This window comes from Crocuta crocuta, unplaced genomic scaffold, assembly GCF_008692635.1.
Source record: "Crocuta crocuta isolate KB4526 unplaced genomic scaffold, BGI_CrCroc_1.0 scaffold351, whole genome shotgun sequence".
In the NCBI taxonomy this organism is placed as follows: domain Eukaryota; kingdom Metazoa; phylum Chordata; class Mammalia; order Carnivora; family Hyaenidae; genus Crocuta; species Crocuta crocuta.
The window spans coordinates 1,335,895-1,353,189 of record NW_027530853.1 but is presented as its reverse complement, the minus strand read 5'-3'; the positions used below and the strand labels follow the sequence as shown (position 1 = coordinate 1,353,189).

Below are 17,295 nucleotides of genomic sequence, written 5' to 3'. Positions count from 1 at the left end.
AAACCATAAAATTAAATTAAAAAGGGGGACACGGGACATGGGACGTTAATCATGATTCATCTTCCCTCTGCTGCTCATGGCTCCTGGTGCAAAACAGACACGGAAGGGCTATCCTGATGGGCTCCTGGTGTCCAGGAAGGAGCTCAGGTCTTGAAGCCTCAGGGGCTTTCTATCTCTGCTTTGCCCACTCCTAGCATAGCAGGACGACTCTGGGCAAGTTGCCTGGACTCTGAGACTCAGCTTCCTCATCTGTGAAACGGGAGTAATATTGACCATCTACCGGGAAGGGTTGCTAAGACAATGAGATACACAGAAAATTAAAATATAGAGCCTGGCATATATGAGTTGTTCAAGAAAACATTAGTTCCTCTCTCTGCAGCGTAAGGTAGTGGAGGGAAAGACCCTGCAGTGCCTTGCCTTATTGATATTCTGTCCTTGGGTCACTCAATGCTTCCTCTGATGACTGTGACCCATTGCTTGGATCCTGGCCACCTCTGGGCTTCACGCTTCTTGCAGTGGCATTTTTATGGTTCATCCATCATTCACTTCCTCATTCATTCATACACACTGCAGAGCAGCCACCAAGTGCCAGGAACATAGCTGGGCACTGGGAAGACAAAGATGAGTAAGACACAGTCCTTACCCTTAAGGAGCCATGGTCAAGTGGGGGAGGAAGAATTGTTGCCACAAAGCAGCGTACAATATGTGCCTATGATCAGAAATCTCATGCCAGTACCACACCGACACATCCCATCGGGATGTTGTGGTATCCTCCCCTTTGGCCAATGGTCAACACAAGAGCTGACCCTGAACCAACTTTTCCATTCCATCACCCTCATATAAAAGCCACATGGTCCTTAGAGCTAAGGAAGCATTGGTATCTCCTGATGATCACTCCTGCTTTCCCTTATTAGATGATATAAGTTATAGAAACCAACTGCTACGTTCCTACTATTTGTTCTGGCTGCCAAGAATCCCAAAGCAAAGTGCTAGCCTCAGTTGAACAATTTCCATTAGTGGAGGTTTTCTAGTCTATGTCTCCTCTCGCCATACCTTTCTTGATTACTTAATGCCTGTTATTTTATCCTTGATCAGAAGAATAATGGTGATGATGATGATGGAAAATAACTTGGGAGCTCTTATCTTATGCCAGGTGCTGTGTAAGCTTTGCATGCGCTCCTTCATTAACCTCCAAAATAATCTTTTAAGGTGGTTGGTCACCAAGGCATTTTCCATTTTTCAGAATGAGGAAAACGGGGCACAGAAAGTGTGAGCAACTTGGTTACGGCCAGGAAGTGTGCAGGGATTCTAACCCACTTGTTGCCTTATTTTGTTTTCTGAGCCACCTTTAAACTCTGAGGAAAAAGAGAAGGCATAACACATTATTTGAATTAAAAGGAAGAACATGGAAGGGGGTGGAAGAAAACAAAATGTTGAACGGGTGAGCGGTGGAAAATTCAGAGGATGACATACTTATTCTAGGTTTTTAAGGACGGATAGGATTTCAACAGACAGAGATATGGAAGGAAGGCATTCCTGGTAGTGGAATGATCTGGGCAAGAGCAAGAAGATGTGTGGCTCATTTTGGTTTACAGAGAGTTTGGAGAAGAACAGCAGGACATGCATCTGGACTTGCAGGCAAGGCCAACACAAAGATCCTTGAAGACCAGGTCAAGGGGTTCAGAAGACAATGAGGGGAGTCTGGAAGATTCCTAAGCAGCACTGTTAATATGCTTCAGGAATATGGGGGGGGGGGCAGGGATGACATCCAGGAAGGAAAGGAAGCAAGATAAGAAGCAGACACAGCAAGATAAGATGTTCTGAAAATGGCGGAAGAGAGACCAGCAGGGAGGCAAGGAGTCAAAGACCGTCATGAAGATGACTAGAGGAGGGAAGGGTTGGGCCTTGAACCTCTGTCTGTCGTTTCGTGCACTAATTCCTTTGACAACCAAGATGAGGGGGGTGTCCGCGTGACTAGGGTCATAGCAGTGGCTGAGGCCCAGGCCCAGGAAGCTTAAGGGAGGGAGATTCTTAAGTGTCCAGGAGAAAAGGATTCTAACCTGGGGCCCAGGGAGTCTTTGACCCTTGCAAAATATGAAGGATATAAAGATATATTTTTTGAACATTTTTTAAATGTTTATTTATTTTTGAGAGAGAGAGAGAGAAGGGGAGGGGTAGACAGAGAGGGAGACACAATCTGAAGCAGGCTCCAAGCTCTGAGTTGTCAGCACAGAGCGCGACGTGGGGCTCGAACCCACGAACTGTGAGGTCATGACCTGAACCAAAGTCGGACGCTTCACCGACTGAGCCACCCAGGTGCCCCTTTAAAAAAAAAATTTTTTTTCAATGTTTATTTATTTTTGAGAGAGACAGACAGAACGTGAGCAGGGGAGGGGCAGAGACAGAGAGGGAGTATTTCTGCTTTTTAAATATTTAAACAGATTCCTTTCTTGTATGTAGACTTCTCTTCCTTCTTGGGTCTGGCTCAGAGTGACACCCATGAAGGCCTGACTCTGGACACCGAGTTCTGTCTGACTTGGGGAGGTGGGAAGTTTCTGGAGTCCTCCTGAGGGCCTGAAAGCAGCCAGAGAAGTGAACCACACCCAGCAAGTTCCAGGCCACCTCTCTGCTCTCCTCCACCCATTCCCCCACAGGATATGCCCTACCCAGGGAGCTTCCTATCCTTCCCTGCGCCTGCAGGATGCTTTCTGTAGGCTGCTCCCTCTTTCTTCTCAGCTCAGGAGACACTACCATGGAGCCCCTTGCAGTGACAATCCTGCCATCCTCTGCCCCCTGGGGGCTGTCTCTCCATCCTTCATCACACTCACAGTGCAGGGGTCTTGACCTTTCTTCCAGCTCACCTCCCACAGCCTCCTCCAGGAAGTTTTCCCCAAGCCATGTGCTTCCCCGCCACTGGTACTTCATCAGCACATTAACTGTAATTCGTTGTGATCTATGTTCCTCAAGACACCGAAGGTCTGTGAAGTTCAGTCCCCATCTTTCCCACCACTGTATTTGCTTTCACACTTTATCAGGCATGCAGTAAGTGCACAATAAATGCAATTGAATGTCCTTGCTGTCAGAAGAATCTGGGTCCCTCGCAGCCACCAGAGTGGGAGCTGTTTGAGAGCAGGGCTCCTGTCCTACTTATCTCTATTCCCGTGGGACTCAGCACCAGGCCTGGCACTGAGAAGGCGGCTGTGAGTGTTTGCTGAATAAGTCTGCAAACGAAGGAATGAACAAATGCTACTTCTGAGTCAGGGCAATGGAGTCACAGCAAATTCAAAACTCCACTGCGAGGCTGTGAAGTTTCAGTAACGAGGGGAATGAGTGAATAAGTAATCCTAGAATATGAGTCAGTAGTGGCTTGCCACGATTCTCTGAGCCCAAGTTTCAGTCTAATTAAAAGATAACTGAGTAAGATTCTGGAGTTTAATGAACACTAGACAGAGTTTACTGATTTCTGGCCGAAACCCTGTGTCTCCTGTTTCTTCCCCACCTTAGTAAATGGCACACCATCCAACCAGTGGCTCAGGCCGAGAACCGCAGGTTAGCCTGGTCATCTCTGTTTGAGTGTCCCCAAACCACCAGCGTGTCTGGTGGCTTCTTAGAACACACACTGACTTGCCTGCTTTTTCCATCTCTGCTGCACTCACTCTGATCCAGCCACCACCGCCGTGGCGCCTCACCTCAACTACTGTGGCATCTTTCCAAGGTCTTCCTACCTCCTCTCTCAGGCCCACATACCCTCTCCACACAGCAGCTGGAGAGGTCTTTAAAAACAAGTGAATCCGCTTATGCTACGCCCCCTTCCTAAAATCCTCCAAGTGTGGGCCATTACATGGAGAATCAAATCCAAACTCACTACAGTGATCCCCCAAGCCACCTACGCCTCTGCTATCACCTTGTCCCATGTCCCATCATACACCTGCCCCTCTCCGTGCTCACCCCCACATCGACTCTTCTTTGTAGCTGCTCTCCGCTCTCCCATCTGCCTGGATGCCCTTTCCTGGGTTCCACCTGACTGGCTCCTTCTTTGGATCCAGGCTTTAGATCACATGACCATCTCTCCTCGGAGAGCCCTTCTCCGACTGCTATCAGAGGGTGTTTTCCCTTGACTTGGTTTTATTTCCATCAGAGCGCTCTTCGCTATCTGAAATTATTGTATGTGTTCATTTTTATGTGTTTGCTTTTCTCCCCCTAGAACACCAGTCCTTTTCACATGCTGAAACTACCATAGTCTTTAATTTTTTGTTTTCTGTTTCTGTCCCTACTTGAATGTAAGCTGCAGGAAGGAGAGCCCTATCCAGTTCCTGGCTCTGTCCTGCTAGCACAACAAACAATATTTGTTGAATTAGTAATTGAATGAATGAGTGAACGAACTTTAAATGTGTCCACAGAATGAAGCTGGCTCTTAGAGAAAAGTAAATGTGGCATTAATCACCATTACCACAAATACAGAATAGAAACAGGGAAGATCCAATCTGCACAAACTGGATCATACCTGGATTACTGTACTTGGTTCTGGCCCCCGCACTACCACGAGGACAGGCAGTGCAGGCAGGAAACTGACCAAGTTGGCACGCGAGGAGAAACTTAGAAGACCAGAGATAATCAGCTATAGAAACAAGAAATCCTAGGAGGAATAGTGTTGCCATCTTTCAATATCTAAAGAGCTATTGAAGGAAAGAGGGGATTGATTTAGTTTACAGCCCTAAAGGTAGAATCCAGATCTATAGGTATTAGTTTGATAGAGACAGATTTGGTATAGAAGAAAATGGTCTTTTGACAGCCAGCTTTCATAGCAAGGGAAGGGGCTACCTTACAAAATGGTGAGCTTTCCATCTAAGAAAGCGTACCCGTGGTTAACCAGTTGGCAAGGACATTGAGGAAGAGATTCAAACAGCAGAAGATGGCCTCCAATATCCCTTTCAACCTTGAGTTGTCTGGAGTTTTATGACATATAGGGATTGAGTCAAGAAAAACAATTCTGGCTAACAAGATTTCTAGAACTTCCTTCTCCAGCCATCCTGATGGCAGAAAAGTATCACCAAAACCAGGTCTACAAATTAAGCAGCAGGAGCATTAGCTGAGAGGTATCTCATGGGCTTGTCACCATCTCAGAAACACACGGTACAGCTCACTGAACTTGAAATCTGTTGTCTATGAGTGACCATTCAGAACACCCGGCTGCCAAATATTGTAATGGTCCAAAAAGATGCTTCCTTTTCCAGGGGAACACAGCCCACACTATCTATCGCACAGTAGCTAAGAATGAACCTGGGTTTGCTTTCTGAAACTCCACCGTTTCCTAACTGTAGGGCCTTGGGCAGAGAAATGAAACCCTCCAACATGTGACCTCATCTATAAAAAGGATTTCATCTAAAAAGTGGGGAGGGAGGAATTGACACAAGAATGGAGCAAACATGATAATTAATGAGGCTTTGTGACAGACAGACACACAGACATTCACCATGCTGTTCTATTTTATGCGTGGGAATAGCTGCAAAATAAAAAGTGAAAAGAGGGGGAGTTTGAAATAGTACCAACCTCATGTAATAATTGCAGGGCTTAAAGAAATCATCATCATCATTATTATTAGAAGGAATTTTTACAAATCCTAGTTATTACCATTATTACTGGGAATGTTTAAATATCCCATTTAATCATCCCAACAGCCCTCTGAAACAGCGGTAATCATCTCCATTTGGCAGATGAGGAAACTAAAGCCCGTATAAGTTAAACAAATCCCACAGCTGGTACAGGGCTGCAACGCGAGCTGAAACCCAGTATCCGACTCCACCATCACAGCTGCCTTGATGTCAAGAATAGCTCCTCGTGTTCTACTTGGTAGAGATCTACGCGGTTATGACATCGCTTATTCATCTAAGGCAGTGGTTTCCCAGCTCGGTTCTCAGCAGAGCCTGTTTTTGTTGTTGTTTTTTTTCCCCAAATGCAGCTTTTACTCAGGACTCCAGGAAGCAAATTCCAACAAAGCCAAACAGCCCTGGCTGAAGTGGGGATGGGGGCCCAGCAACCAGGCCTCTTGATTCGAGGGTGGTCCCTGAAGCACCCTACGGTCTATGAGCATAGTGTGAAAACCCCACATTGGAGCCTGCAACAGCAACAAACCCCCTAAACTCTGAGAATTACATTTAAGGACAGCCTCCTTTGCATAATGCAACTTTGGGTTTCCTGTCTCCACCACATGTGATCCTCATTATCGACTCTTGAGGTGGACAAGGCAGGGCATATCACCCTTAATTTGCAGATGAAAAAATCAAGGCCAAATGGAGTTTAGCAACTGGCCAAAGGTGCACCAGTTCACTTTTTAGCCAAGAGCAGACTGGAAGTAGAGTCTGTCTCCATTAACTCAGTGTGACCTGGCACAGAGGGTGCCATCTACTGGAAATTGCCACTGACCTTTGGTCCACAAAGTGGACAATCAGCTTCTTGGCCACTGAGAGCTAAGCACAGCCACAAGGGCCCCCTGCCAAGGCCCTGTCCCAGAGCAGATGGCATAGGCAGGGGAGAGGGGCTCAATGCCACTGGAGGGCTGGACGGCAGGATTTTGGCAGTAGACAGGCCATTCCCATCCCAGCCATGTCGTGCTGAGCACAGGGCACAGTACTTAATAATAGCTAAAGTGCCTTCCACCTTCACCTCCAGCCTAAAAGGGGACAGCAGGAAGGCACACCTGGGTAGTGGTTAGACTTCACCTTTCTTCCTAGCTCTTTCATAGAAATCCCTGAAACCAGACACATTTGATAATTGCCTAAATTATCCCCCACTCTGGCATCTCTGAGCTGAAGGGGAGCATGTGTTGGAACAGGCGACACTTAATTATCACTTAGTCTTTAATTAGCGCTTAATTATTAACACTTAATCCATCTGTAAAATGGGGACACTAATACCTGCCTCATAGGGACTCTGTCTGGGAGGATTAATTAATGTTTGCAGCCCACTTTGAAGACGCCAAACATTGAACAAGGGCTCAGCATTGGCATTAATGATCATGGTGGTTTCCTTGCTCTTCCTAATGAGCTGTCTTGTCTTCCTCTCCTTGCAAATATCCATCCCCAACGATATCTGCCTGACTCGGCCCTGGTGGAGAAACATTTAGCTCTGTGTTTCCCAGACACAGGATTTCCCATCCAGGAAAAGGGCTATTTACAGCCATCTTCCCGCACTTTAATTTTCTATTATGTCCTCTGAATATGTCAATGCCTTCCCAGTAAATATTTTGATGTGCGCTCTTGCGGCGGCTTCTGTGGAGGCTGAATGGGACAGCTGCTCCCTGTATTAGGGAATTCCAGATGTGGTTTTAAACCACTAGATTCTTCCGTGCCAATGCCAAGCCTTTGAGGGGTGAGAAGGGGAAAGTATTACCCTGTTGCTTCCAGGCAAAGCCACGGGCATCTAACCTTCAGCCCCGGCCAAGGTGGGTTTTCCTTGTGCAAAATGAAAAATGTCCCCTTAGAGGGCTGATACAGACACAACAGAAATACAGCCCTTGACTGGCCCTGCACCCAGGTAACTCCAGGACCCAGTCACCTCCCTTATAAAGCTTGGACAAAGGACCACAACAGATGGAGGAAAAGTATACAGCCTTTACGGTTTAACCAGACTGAACTATGGGCCAGAACATTCCCCGAGAAGGTCCCACCTCTGCTCCTCCCTCCTCCCTTGGCACCAGTCACATAGGGGGACACTCACTCTTCTTGGAAGCTGAGCCCGTTGTCTCTTGGAGTCCCAGCCATGGGGTCAGAGAGCTGGTCCTTTGAGGTCCCGGGCTGCAAAGCCTCAGGCAGGCCTTGAACTCTCTTCCAGATTTCGTGGCAAGTCTTGTCCAGGCTGTCTTGGGGTGTGTCCTGGTGGACCCAGATGTATCTGGGGAATGGGCCCAGGGCGGAGGGGCGCTTGGCCACCAGGCCAGAGGATGAAGGGAGCCCATTCCCACTGGCCATCCTCCTCCTCTCTTTCCGGAAGCTCCTTTGTCCACCCAGGGCTCGAAGACAGGGGGACCATCCACCACGGCCCCTCATTCACCGGAAGGGGAAACGTGGATGGGCAGAAGCAGGTCAGTTCTGTCTGGCTGGTCCTCCAGTAAGGTGACTATGTTCAGAGGTCTTCGACTTGTGTGTGAGTGGTGGCTGGAGGGCAATTTTGTTTTGGGGAGGGGAGCTTATTTCGATTTGTTTTGATTTGTTCTTTCCTGACTTTTGCCCCCCTCCCCCTTTCCCTTAGAAGAAAATATTTGAAAGTCAACAAAAACCAGTAGCTTAGTAACCGTGGAATCCCCCTGAGCTCAGGAACCAGGCGCCTGGGCGGGCAGAATGACATCTGGGAACAGTTGGAGGGGGAGGGCGGGCTCTCCCCACAGTCCCTGGCACACCCCCGTCGCGACGCGCCCGTGACACCTTGCGGAGCCTGCGGCTCAGCCCATTCTCGCCCGCTAAGCCGCGCGGATGGCTGGGCGAGGGCCCGGCACTGAGCACCTTGCTAGGAGCCGTGGGGGCGGGGGGCCGGCATCAGGTACTCAGTGGGGCCTTTCCAGGGAACCCCGCGCACCCCGAGAGCTCAACAGCCCGCCCAACCCCGCCTGGCTCGGCCCCCTGCCCGCCCCCAATCCCCTTTGCCAGAGCCGCTCAGCCGGCCGCCTTGGGCAGGAAGACCCCCGGGACTGCGGTCGCCCCGGCGCCCCCAGCAGACACCTGCCGCGCCCCCCGCGCTGGGCTGCGCTCAGCCTGGACCCGCCAGGGTCCCCACGCCTCAGCCGGGCGCTGTCTGGGTGGGCCGCACCGGACGCAGCAGTTCCGGCCTATTTGAGCGTCGGTGGCTCCCACACCCTCCCAGTCCAGCGCCAGAATTCCTCTGTTGGTTTCAAACGCAACGGCTCGGCTCGGTGCGCGGGCCGCCCCGGGTTCGGTGCCCAATGCCCCACGGCGGGGTGGGGGTGGGGGCCCGGAGGACCCCAGAGCCCTTGCTCCTTTTGGAGGTCTAGGGCGCCGCAACCCCGCCTGGCCCCACCACTCCGTGTGATAGCTTCGCGCCTGCCTGGGCCCCTGGCCCTGTATCGCCTGATTTTACCCCAACTGCCACTATGTTGGGGGCTTACCGTGTGCCAAGCGCTGAGCTTTCTGTGACATACTCAAACTAACAAGCTTGTGCCGCGGTTCAGGAAACCCAGTCTCTGGAGTCAGAAAGGGGTGTGTCCAAGGCCCTCTTTCTAGTGGTTTCAAACACAGCCCCCCCCCCCGCCCCCCGCCCCCCAGCCTCCGGGTCTGATCCTGTAAGTTCAGGCTTTGATATCAACCAGTCCCCTCCCGTTCTGGGGGTGGAGGGTGGGCACGTAGGAATGGAGTCAGAGGCTCAGGTGAGGAAAGAAGGGCTAAGTTAGCAGTTTGCCGCCCACTGGGCTCCCAACGCTCACTGGATGGGCTTTCTAGAACTCAGAGCTGACACAGCTCCTTGCCCAGGCTCTCTGACCCCACGAATCATTGTTCCTCCAGGGTTTCACCCAGTCAAGGGAGAGCCAGATGACTGGAAAGAAGACAAGATGAGAACAGGCCAGAGCTGGGTTGAACCCGGCCGGTGCCACCACCTAGCTGTGTCACCCCAGCCAATTTTTTAACGTCTCCCATGCTCCGTCCGTCCTTCATTCCCCAGCACTGACTGAGCACCTCCAGGTGAGTGGACCGGCCAGGAAGTGTGCAGGTGAACAAAGCAGCCTGGGGGTCCCTGATCTCCTGGAGCCTATATGCCAGCGCAGGAAGACAGGTCACAAACTAGCATAACAAATAAATAAGCACTGGTTACAGATGAAATAAAGGCTCTGATGGAAACTGAACCAACAAAAGGAGGCAAGGGAAGGGGAATAGAGGCAGAATTACATGGATGTCCAGGTAGGCCTCTTTGGGGAGCTAAGGTTGACATTGGAGATGAGATAGAAGGAAGAGAAGGAATCCTCTTTCTGTAAAATGGTGTTGATACATTACTATGGAAACCACATTTCTGACACATAGTAGGTACTCAGTAAATATGTACCAGATGAATTAATGGTATACCCTATGTAAAGCACCTGGTGATTCAGCAGGCCCTACACACATTCCTGCTCTTTGGAGAAGACCCGAGTTCCTGGAGATGTTGACTCTCAATTTTGAAATCCGAGCTTCATTCCCCTTTGATTTTCATTATAAAATTGAAGATGTGCTCCTTTGGGGAAAATTCTGAGGATCTAGACTGAATAAAATTATAGTTAAGAATGTAGAAAACCTTTTAAGATAGTGTATTTAAAGGAAAAGTGATCATTTCTGATGAAATATTAATAGTTCTGAAAATGTCACTCAGTGTTTGTGCTGCTTAGCAGTTGGTTGGCTAACACTTATGCTTAGAGCAGTATGCCAACAGCCCAGCACTGCCCAGGCCACAGGATTCTGGAAAGTTAGCCAGCTCACTCACTCCTGTTCTTTCTCCCCTTCAGCAGGAGACTAGGCAACAGGGACTAAATTGGAAAGGATTGCAAAAAAAAATAAATAAATAAATAAATAAATAAATAAATAAATAAAATGCAGCAGAGACAGGGAATAAAGATAGCATGTTTCTTGGAGCATAGAATCTTTCTAGAAGATTCTGCAAAGGATGCCTGGGTGGCTCAGTCAGTTAAGCATCCAACTTCAGCTCAGGGCATGATCTCGCAGTTTGTGAGTCTGAGCCCAATGTAGGGCTCTGTGCTGACATCTCAGAGCCTAGAGCCTGCTTCAGATTCCGTGTCTCTTTCTCTCCCTCTGCCCCTCCCCCGCTTGTGCTAGCTCTTTCTCTCTCTCTGAGAAATAATAAATGAATAAACATAATAAAAATAGAAGATTCGGCGAAAAACATAAGTGCAATAATTAGAAATAGCATAAAACTATGTCCACTATGGTAGCCACTTGCCACATGTGGCTATTTTAAAATTCTATTTTAATGTAAATTAAGTTAAAATTGTAGCTCCTTAGTTCGATCAGCCACATTTCAAGTGCCATATGGGGCCTTGGGGCTACCATTTTGGACAGCACAGAGAACATATTCTTTGTCCTAAAACACATGGACTCTAGAACCAGACTATCTGGATTCAAATTCTGAGTTCATGTGTTCTGGCAATGGAGGCACTCTGTGCCTTGGTGTATTTGTTCTCTAGGGCTGCCATAACAGAGTATGACAGAATGGGTGGCTGAAACAATAGAAATTTATCTCTTCACAGTTCTGGAGGCTAGAAGTCCAAGATCAAGGTGTAGAGAGGGCTGGTTCCCTCTGAGGCCTCTCTCATGGGCTCACGGATGGCTGTCTTCTCCCTGTGTCTTCATATGGTCTTCCCTCTGTGCATGTCTATGTTGTCCCCTTCTTATAAGGACACCAGTCATATTGGAGTAGAGCCCACACTAATGATCTCATTTTACCTTTACCACTCTTTGAAGGTTCTATTTCCACTTACAGTCATATGGTATCTGAGGTACTGAGGGTTAGGACTTGAACATATGAATTTGCAGGGATACCATGTAGCTCACAACACTTGGTCTCATCTATAAAATGGGATGATAAAGAACACCTGCTTTGTAGAATTGTAGATATACCGTTACTAATAACTATTTAACACATGGAAAGTCCCTAGAATGCCTGGCACATAGGAGGCCCATAAAAGTGCTGTATGCTATTCGTTCCTTTGTTGATTACATTGAAATGTGTGCTACTGAAGTTTCTAAATAACAGCTTCTGTGCTATGTGTAGCGATGGAGGACTTTAGCTGTACTGGGAAAATTGCTCTGTGATGGAGGGACAGACTCAAATCATCAACTAAGCCTTCCTAGGCTTGGTTCATTTTTGAGCACCTGTCATGGGCCAAGATTGTGCAAGGCGCAGAGCTAGGAGATGAATAAGATCTCTTTCTAGCTTAGACATTGTTACAGGCAAGTGTAGGGAGCCAAGTGTTCCGTAAGTGCTTGGTACACAGCAGATGTGGGGAAAACTGAGCTTATTCCAGTCTCGTTCAATATAGGTAGCTGTGTTTCTCCAGTACGTATAGATCTATGGGCCCAGCACAGGAAATGGTGTCCATCTCCATTGGACACTTCACTTCAAACTCTGGAAAAGGGCAGGGACCAGGCCTCTCTTCAGCACCTTGAACAGTGGGTTCAATTTGTTTGGGCAAATTCTTCAATTGCCTTTTACCGCCTTTATTATCCTGAGCAGGTGGTTTAACCTCTATATATCTCAGTTTGCTCATCTGTGAAACAGGAATAATACAATACTGACCTCATAGAGTTGCTTTGTGACAGCTGAGATAATAATGCAGGTACACAGCTTAGAACAGGTACCCAGTGAATATTAAGCTATCATTATTTAGGATTCAGAGATTCTTGCTTTTCTGTTTATAAGCAGGAAAGCCTCAGGAAGCAGCAAATCTCCCTCCCAAGTCTCTGGCCCAAACCTTTCCTCGCCCAGCTTCCGTCACTGACACTAACACAGCCAGGATGGCCAGGATCCAGGTTGGGCATGGCCTGTGCTCTGTGAAGACCTTCATAGGTGCGAAACCAGCTTCCTCCTATAGGCCCTATCCCTCATCTAACATATGTATATATATTTTTTTTTTAATTTTTTTAATGTTTTATTTATTTTTGGGACAGAGAGAGACAGAGCCTGAGAAGGGGAGGAGCAGAGAAACAGGGAGATACAGAATCCAAAGCAGGCTCCAGGCTCTGAGCTGTCTGCACAGAGCCAGACATGGGGCTGGAACCCATGAACTTGAGATGGTGACCTGAGCCGAAGTCGGAGGCTTAACTGACTGAGCCACCCAGGTTCCCCTCATCTAAAATATTTTAAACACACCCACCTCTCACCACAAATATAACTTTTTGGCTGTAAAATAAATTTGAAAGGCTTTTTGCCATTTTGCTTTTGAAAATTTTTGGCCATGAGTAGTTTATTTCATTTATGGCCGGCTGTGATTTCTTACCCATCTCGGTGCCCACCTGGGAAATCTTGCACAGTGAGAGAAGTCCAACCTCAAATTGTTATCAAATGAAATGAAATTTTTATGACTACTGAATTCAACAGTTAATGAAGTTGACATAATGTTACATTTTGCATTTAATTAAATATTTACTGATGTTAATGTTGTAGTTTTCTACTTGGTATTGTGGAGCTAATAAAAACATTTTTAGGCTTCAAATTTTCTTGTAGGCTCTAAAAACCCACAGAGAAATCCCCTGTGTTACCAGGCCAATGATGCCGTAATGGGTCAAGCTGCCCAGAGCAGAACCCACGCATGGGGAGCTCCCAGGGAAATCTGAAGGACAAACCATCAGAACTGGAGCAAGAGGAAGGTGTAGCCACGTGTCACAGGAATAGGTGTCCCCTGGATATTGTCCCAGCCACTGAACCCAGCCACAGAGCAGCCAGTCATTTCTAGGACTTTGAAAAGGACACCAGAATGCTCTAGAAGCAATGCTATGACCCTGTGACTTCTCTCTCTCGGCAACATCATCAGTAATTCTCACCATTGTCCAGGGGATATCAGCCCTTATTCTTGCCTCCCTTCCTTGCCCACAAGTGAGGAGACTGTTGAGAGCTTAGGCTGTGGTAGCCAACACACTTGAATTTGAATTCTTGCTTTGCTACTTCCTGTGGAGTGGCTTTACACGTGCTTAACTTCTCTGGCATTTTATCTTTCATCTGCAACATGGTGGTTAAAAGAACAGAAGGTTCAGAGAGGGAGAGGTTCAAATAGGAAAACGCAAAGTTTCTCGGCACAGTGCCAGGCTCACAGTGTGCCCACAATAACAGATACTGATTAATGTTATTATCAGCTATTAAAGTAAAAACAGTAGCTTACGGGATCTCCATTTAAAGTCAGGGACAAGGAAGGCCATAGTTGATGGAGGCAAAGAATACACCTTGGCAGTGGGGGCAAAGTAAGGTAGCAAAAAAGTCAGAATGCATTTGACCTTTCACTTTCTGTTCTGGCTTTCCCACCAGCCTCATCGTGACGGGTGCTCCAGGAATTCTGGAAAGGCTTTATGTGGGATCCTTCTCAACTAGAAGCTTGGTGTTCTGCCCTTCCTTTCATAACTTCCGGGCCAGGATACTGGTCACCAATATGCATTCATTTAAGATTTATACTAGTTGAGTGCTGAGATGATTTGAGGCAGCTTTCAGATTAAAAAGTAAAAATTACAGCATTGAAGAATAAAGCAAGAACTGACTCTGTCTAAAGAACCCAGAAAGAGTTGCTACTCTCAGGCACCTGAATTGGTCAGAACACACGGAGGTAATAAGGTAATAAAACTGAGTATCCTTATTTGTCAGCTAAAGCAAAAATGGAAACACGTCGGAAGGCAGAGTTTTTATTTTCTGACAGCAGAAAATACACATCTTCATCTGTGGAGACAAAATGTTTCCTGGAAATAACCCCAAGCATGAATTTATCATGAGTCCTTGTATAAAGGACACTGAGTGACATAGTGGGCAATATATTCAATTCTGTTTTCATAAAGACAGAAATGCCATTAAGTTGGTCAGTTTCTCACATCAGGGTTCTCTGAAGACATAGAGCATAACATTAAATCATAACTCAGAGAAGGCATTTCTTTGAGGAACTCAGATAATGAAGTCTGGGGGAGACACCTTTGGGTCCATTCCACAAACATTACTGAGCACCTAGTCAAGCATCCATCCATCCATCCATCCATCCATCCATCCATCCAGAAAAGCTCTACTAAATGCCTACCGTGTACCAAGCACTCTAAGTGGCACTGGTGAAGATTGCTTGCAAGAGCTGACACCTGGACCAAGTTCTGAAGGACAAACAGGAGGGCGCCAGCCACAGCAGGAGGAGCAGAGCATTCCAGGCAGAGGGAGCAGCCTGCACAAAGGCCCAAGGCGATGGAGAGAGAGAAAGCATGCTCATCTCAGGAGCATAAGGGCCTACAAATGGCTAGAGCATGGGTGGGTGGGTGCGGGGAGCGGGGAGACGGGCTGGATGAGCAGGCAGGGGCAGGTAATGGAGGCCCCTGTTTGGACAATCTAGCAGGGAGCTAGGACTTCACTCTGTAGGTCATGGGGAAATGTCCTGGGAAGGTGTGGGAGCTGTGAATCAGGGTAGTGGTTTTGAAATCACTGGTGGCAAAGAGGAAGCTGTGCTGAATGGGGCAAGAGCAGAGCTGGGGCATTTGTGATGTGGCTATTGTAAGAAACTGGAAAGAAAGACCAGGAGAGCCCTCACTGGGACCTGGGAGATATTAAGAAGGAAGAATTTAGATGATTTGGGGGCTGCCTGGATGGAGGGGTTGAGAGGGCCCGGGATGAGGTCCTGGGTTTTGGGCTCAGGAGCCCGTGGACATGGAGGCACTGAGCAGAGAGGGGGGTGTGTGTGATGACAGGTTAGAGGCAGGGGGAGTGGAGACGCGAGCAGGCTAGGGCACAGTGTCCTGCAGGACATCCACAAGGGGAGGATGACAGACACACTGCAGGTACTAGGGACTCAGACCTTCAGGAGGAGGTTTCTGCCAGAGGCAACTCCCAGCCCAGCAGGGAGCAAGGGGGACAGTGAGAAATTGGACAATTACAGAGCCTAGAGAGTGCAGAAGGGAGATCTCCTGCCCCTCCTGCCCTTCTGCCTGCATCCTGAACTACAGAAGCCTCACTCTGTCTCCCAGACAGGCCGCCTTTCACCTGTCTCTCTCCCTAAACTGAGCCAGGAGCCCCCCTCCTTTCCATCACAGGCTGTATCTCTCCCAGAGTAATTAACCCGTGCTTTGTTGTTTAACTCCCTCTTCAATAAACTATCAACCCCCTGAGGGCAGGGACTACTGGCCTTGCCTTATTCTTCTTTGTATTTGTTACCGCAGCACCTAGCAGGGAACCTGGGGTGCAGATTGATGTGTCAGACAAGAGCAAATGAATGAATGAATGAGGAGTAAGCCAATGACTACAGAAAAAAGCACGGAGGGGTGTGTAACGATACTGCCAGCTGCTGTGACATGCTCCCAGTATTTCAGTGACTTAATACTGTTAGAGATCATTTCTCAGGGGCACCTGGGTGGCTCAGTGGGTTGAGCACCTGACGTCAGCTCAGGTCATGACCTCGCAGTTTGTGAGTTTGAGCCCCATGTCGGGCTCTGTGCTAACAGCTCAGAGCCTGGAACCTGCTTGGGATTCTGTGTCTCCCTCTCTCTGCCCTCTCCCCGGCTCACACTCTCTCTCTCTCAAAAATAAAATAACCATTAGAAATTTTTTTTTTTTAAAGATAATTTCTCAGATAAGGGTGTGTTTCTGGTGTCCCTGTTTGGTGGTGATTTTCCTCCACACAGTGATTTGGGATCCAAGCTTCTTCCAGCTTGTGACTCTGCCATCCCCAAGGGATCCACATACTCTGTACCATCCAGCAGATGGAGAAGGAAGGATGAGAAAGTTTTATGGGGTTAGCCTTGCAGTGGCTCACACCACTTCTGCTTACATTCCTTTGGCTGGAACCTTGTTTCATGACTTCACCCAACTACAAAGGGGACTGGAAAATGTAGCCACTTCTCAGTGACACTTCAGCACTATTGACATTGTTGACTGAGTAATTTCTGGGGGAGGGGGAGAGCCTCCCTGGGCATTGTAGGATGTTTCGCAGCATCCCTGGCCTCTACCCCCTAGATGCTAGTAGTACCCTCCAGTTGTGACAGCCAAAGCAGGTTGCAGACATTGTTAAATGTCCCCTGGGAGGCAATATTGCCCCTGATTGAGAACCATTGCTGTAGGTCATGGAACAGGAAGCATGAATTTTTGAGATCCAGCTAGCTGGCCATGCTGCAAGAGGCACCCAGCAGTGGGAGTGGGGGGCGGGGGGTGTTAGGAAAGGCTCCCTGGGAGAGGGGACACTTGAGCTGAGTGACGGTTAAGACCATTTACTCCACACAGTGAGAGAGGAATGGTACTGCAGTCAGAAGAAACAGCGTGAGTAAAGGCACGGAGGCATGATAGCATATAGCTGATGACAGCCTAGAATTGCCCTTGTCCTGTGCATTATGGCCTCTGACAAACTGAGGAGAATTCTCTCCTCTCATGCCACTGATGTGCGTGCTGTCCCTTGCCTTGTATCACAAACAGATTTTTCTACAAGAAATGTCAGAATGTGGTGGCCCCAGCATTTGGTGGCCCTGGAGGAAGGGCTGACTATGGGCCCTTCTCACGTCTCCCTCCTGGATTCTATGGCCCACAGCCTCATCACACTTTGTTCTAGGCTTTTTCTTCCTCAACCCTTGCTGTCACCTT

The 17,295-nt window shown here is 48.1% G+C and overlaps 1 protein-coding gene and 1 long non-coding RNA gene across 2 annotated transcripts in view; one reads left to right on the top strand and one right to left on the bottom strand.

Annotated features, from left to right (window-relative positions):
- The window catches only part of CUNH1orf94 (chromosome unknown C1orf94 homolog), a 37,802-nt gene extending 29,198 nt beyond the window's left edge, over positions 1–8,604 (bottom strand). Inside the window, exon 1 of the mRNA XM_077769467.1 lies at positions 7,717–8,604. Coding sequence (XP_077625593.1) covers positions 7,717–8,045 — 329 coding nt within the window. The 5' untranslated portion in view covers positions 8,046–8,604. The remainder of the gene's footprint in view (positions 1–7,716) is intronic.
- On the top strand, positions 8,322–14,321 carry LOC144235881 (uncharacterized). Its single transcript, XR_013336340.1, has 3 exons — positions 8,322–8,535; positions 9,513–9,689; positions 14,014–14,321. It is a non-coding gene; the product is annotated as an uncharacterized LOC144235881 (long non-coding RNA).
- The last annotated feature ends 2,974 nt before the right edge of the window (positions 14,322–17,295 follow it).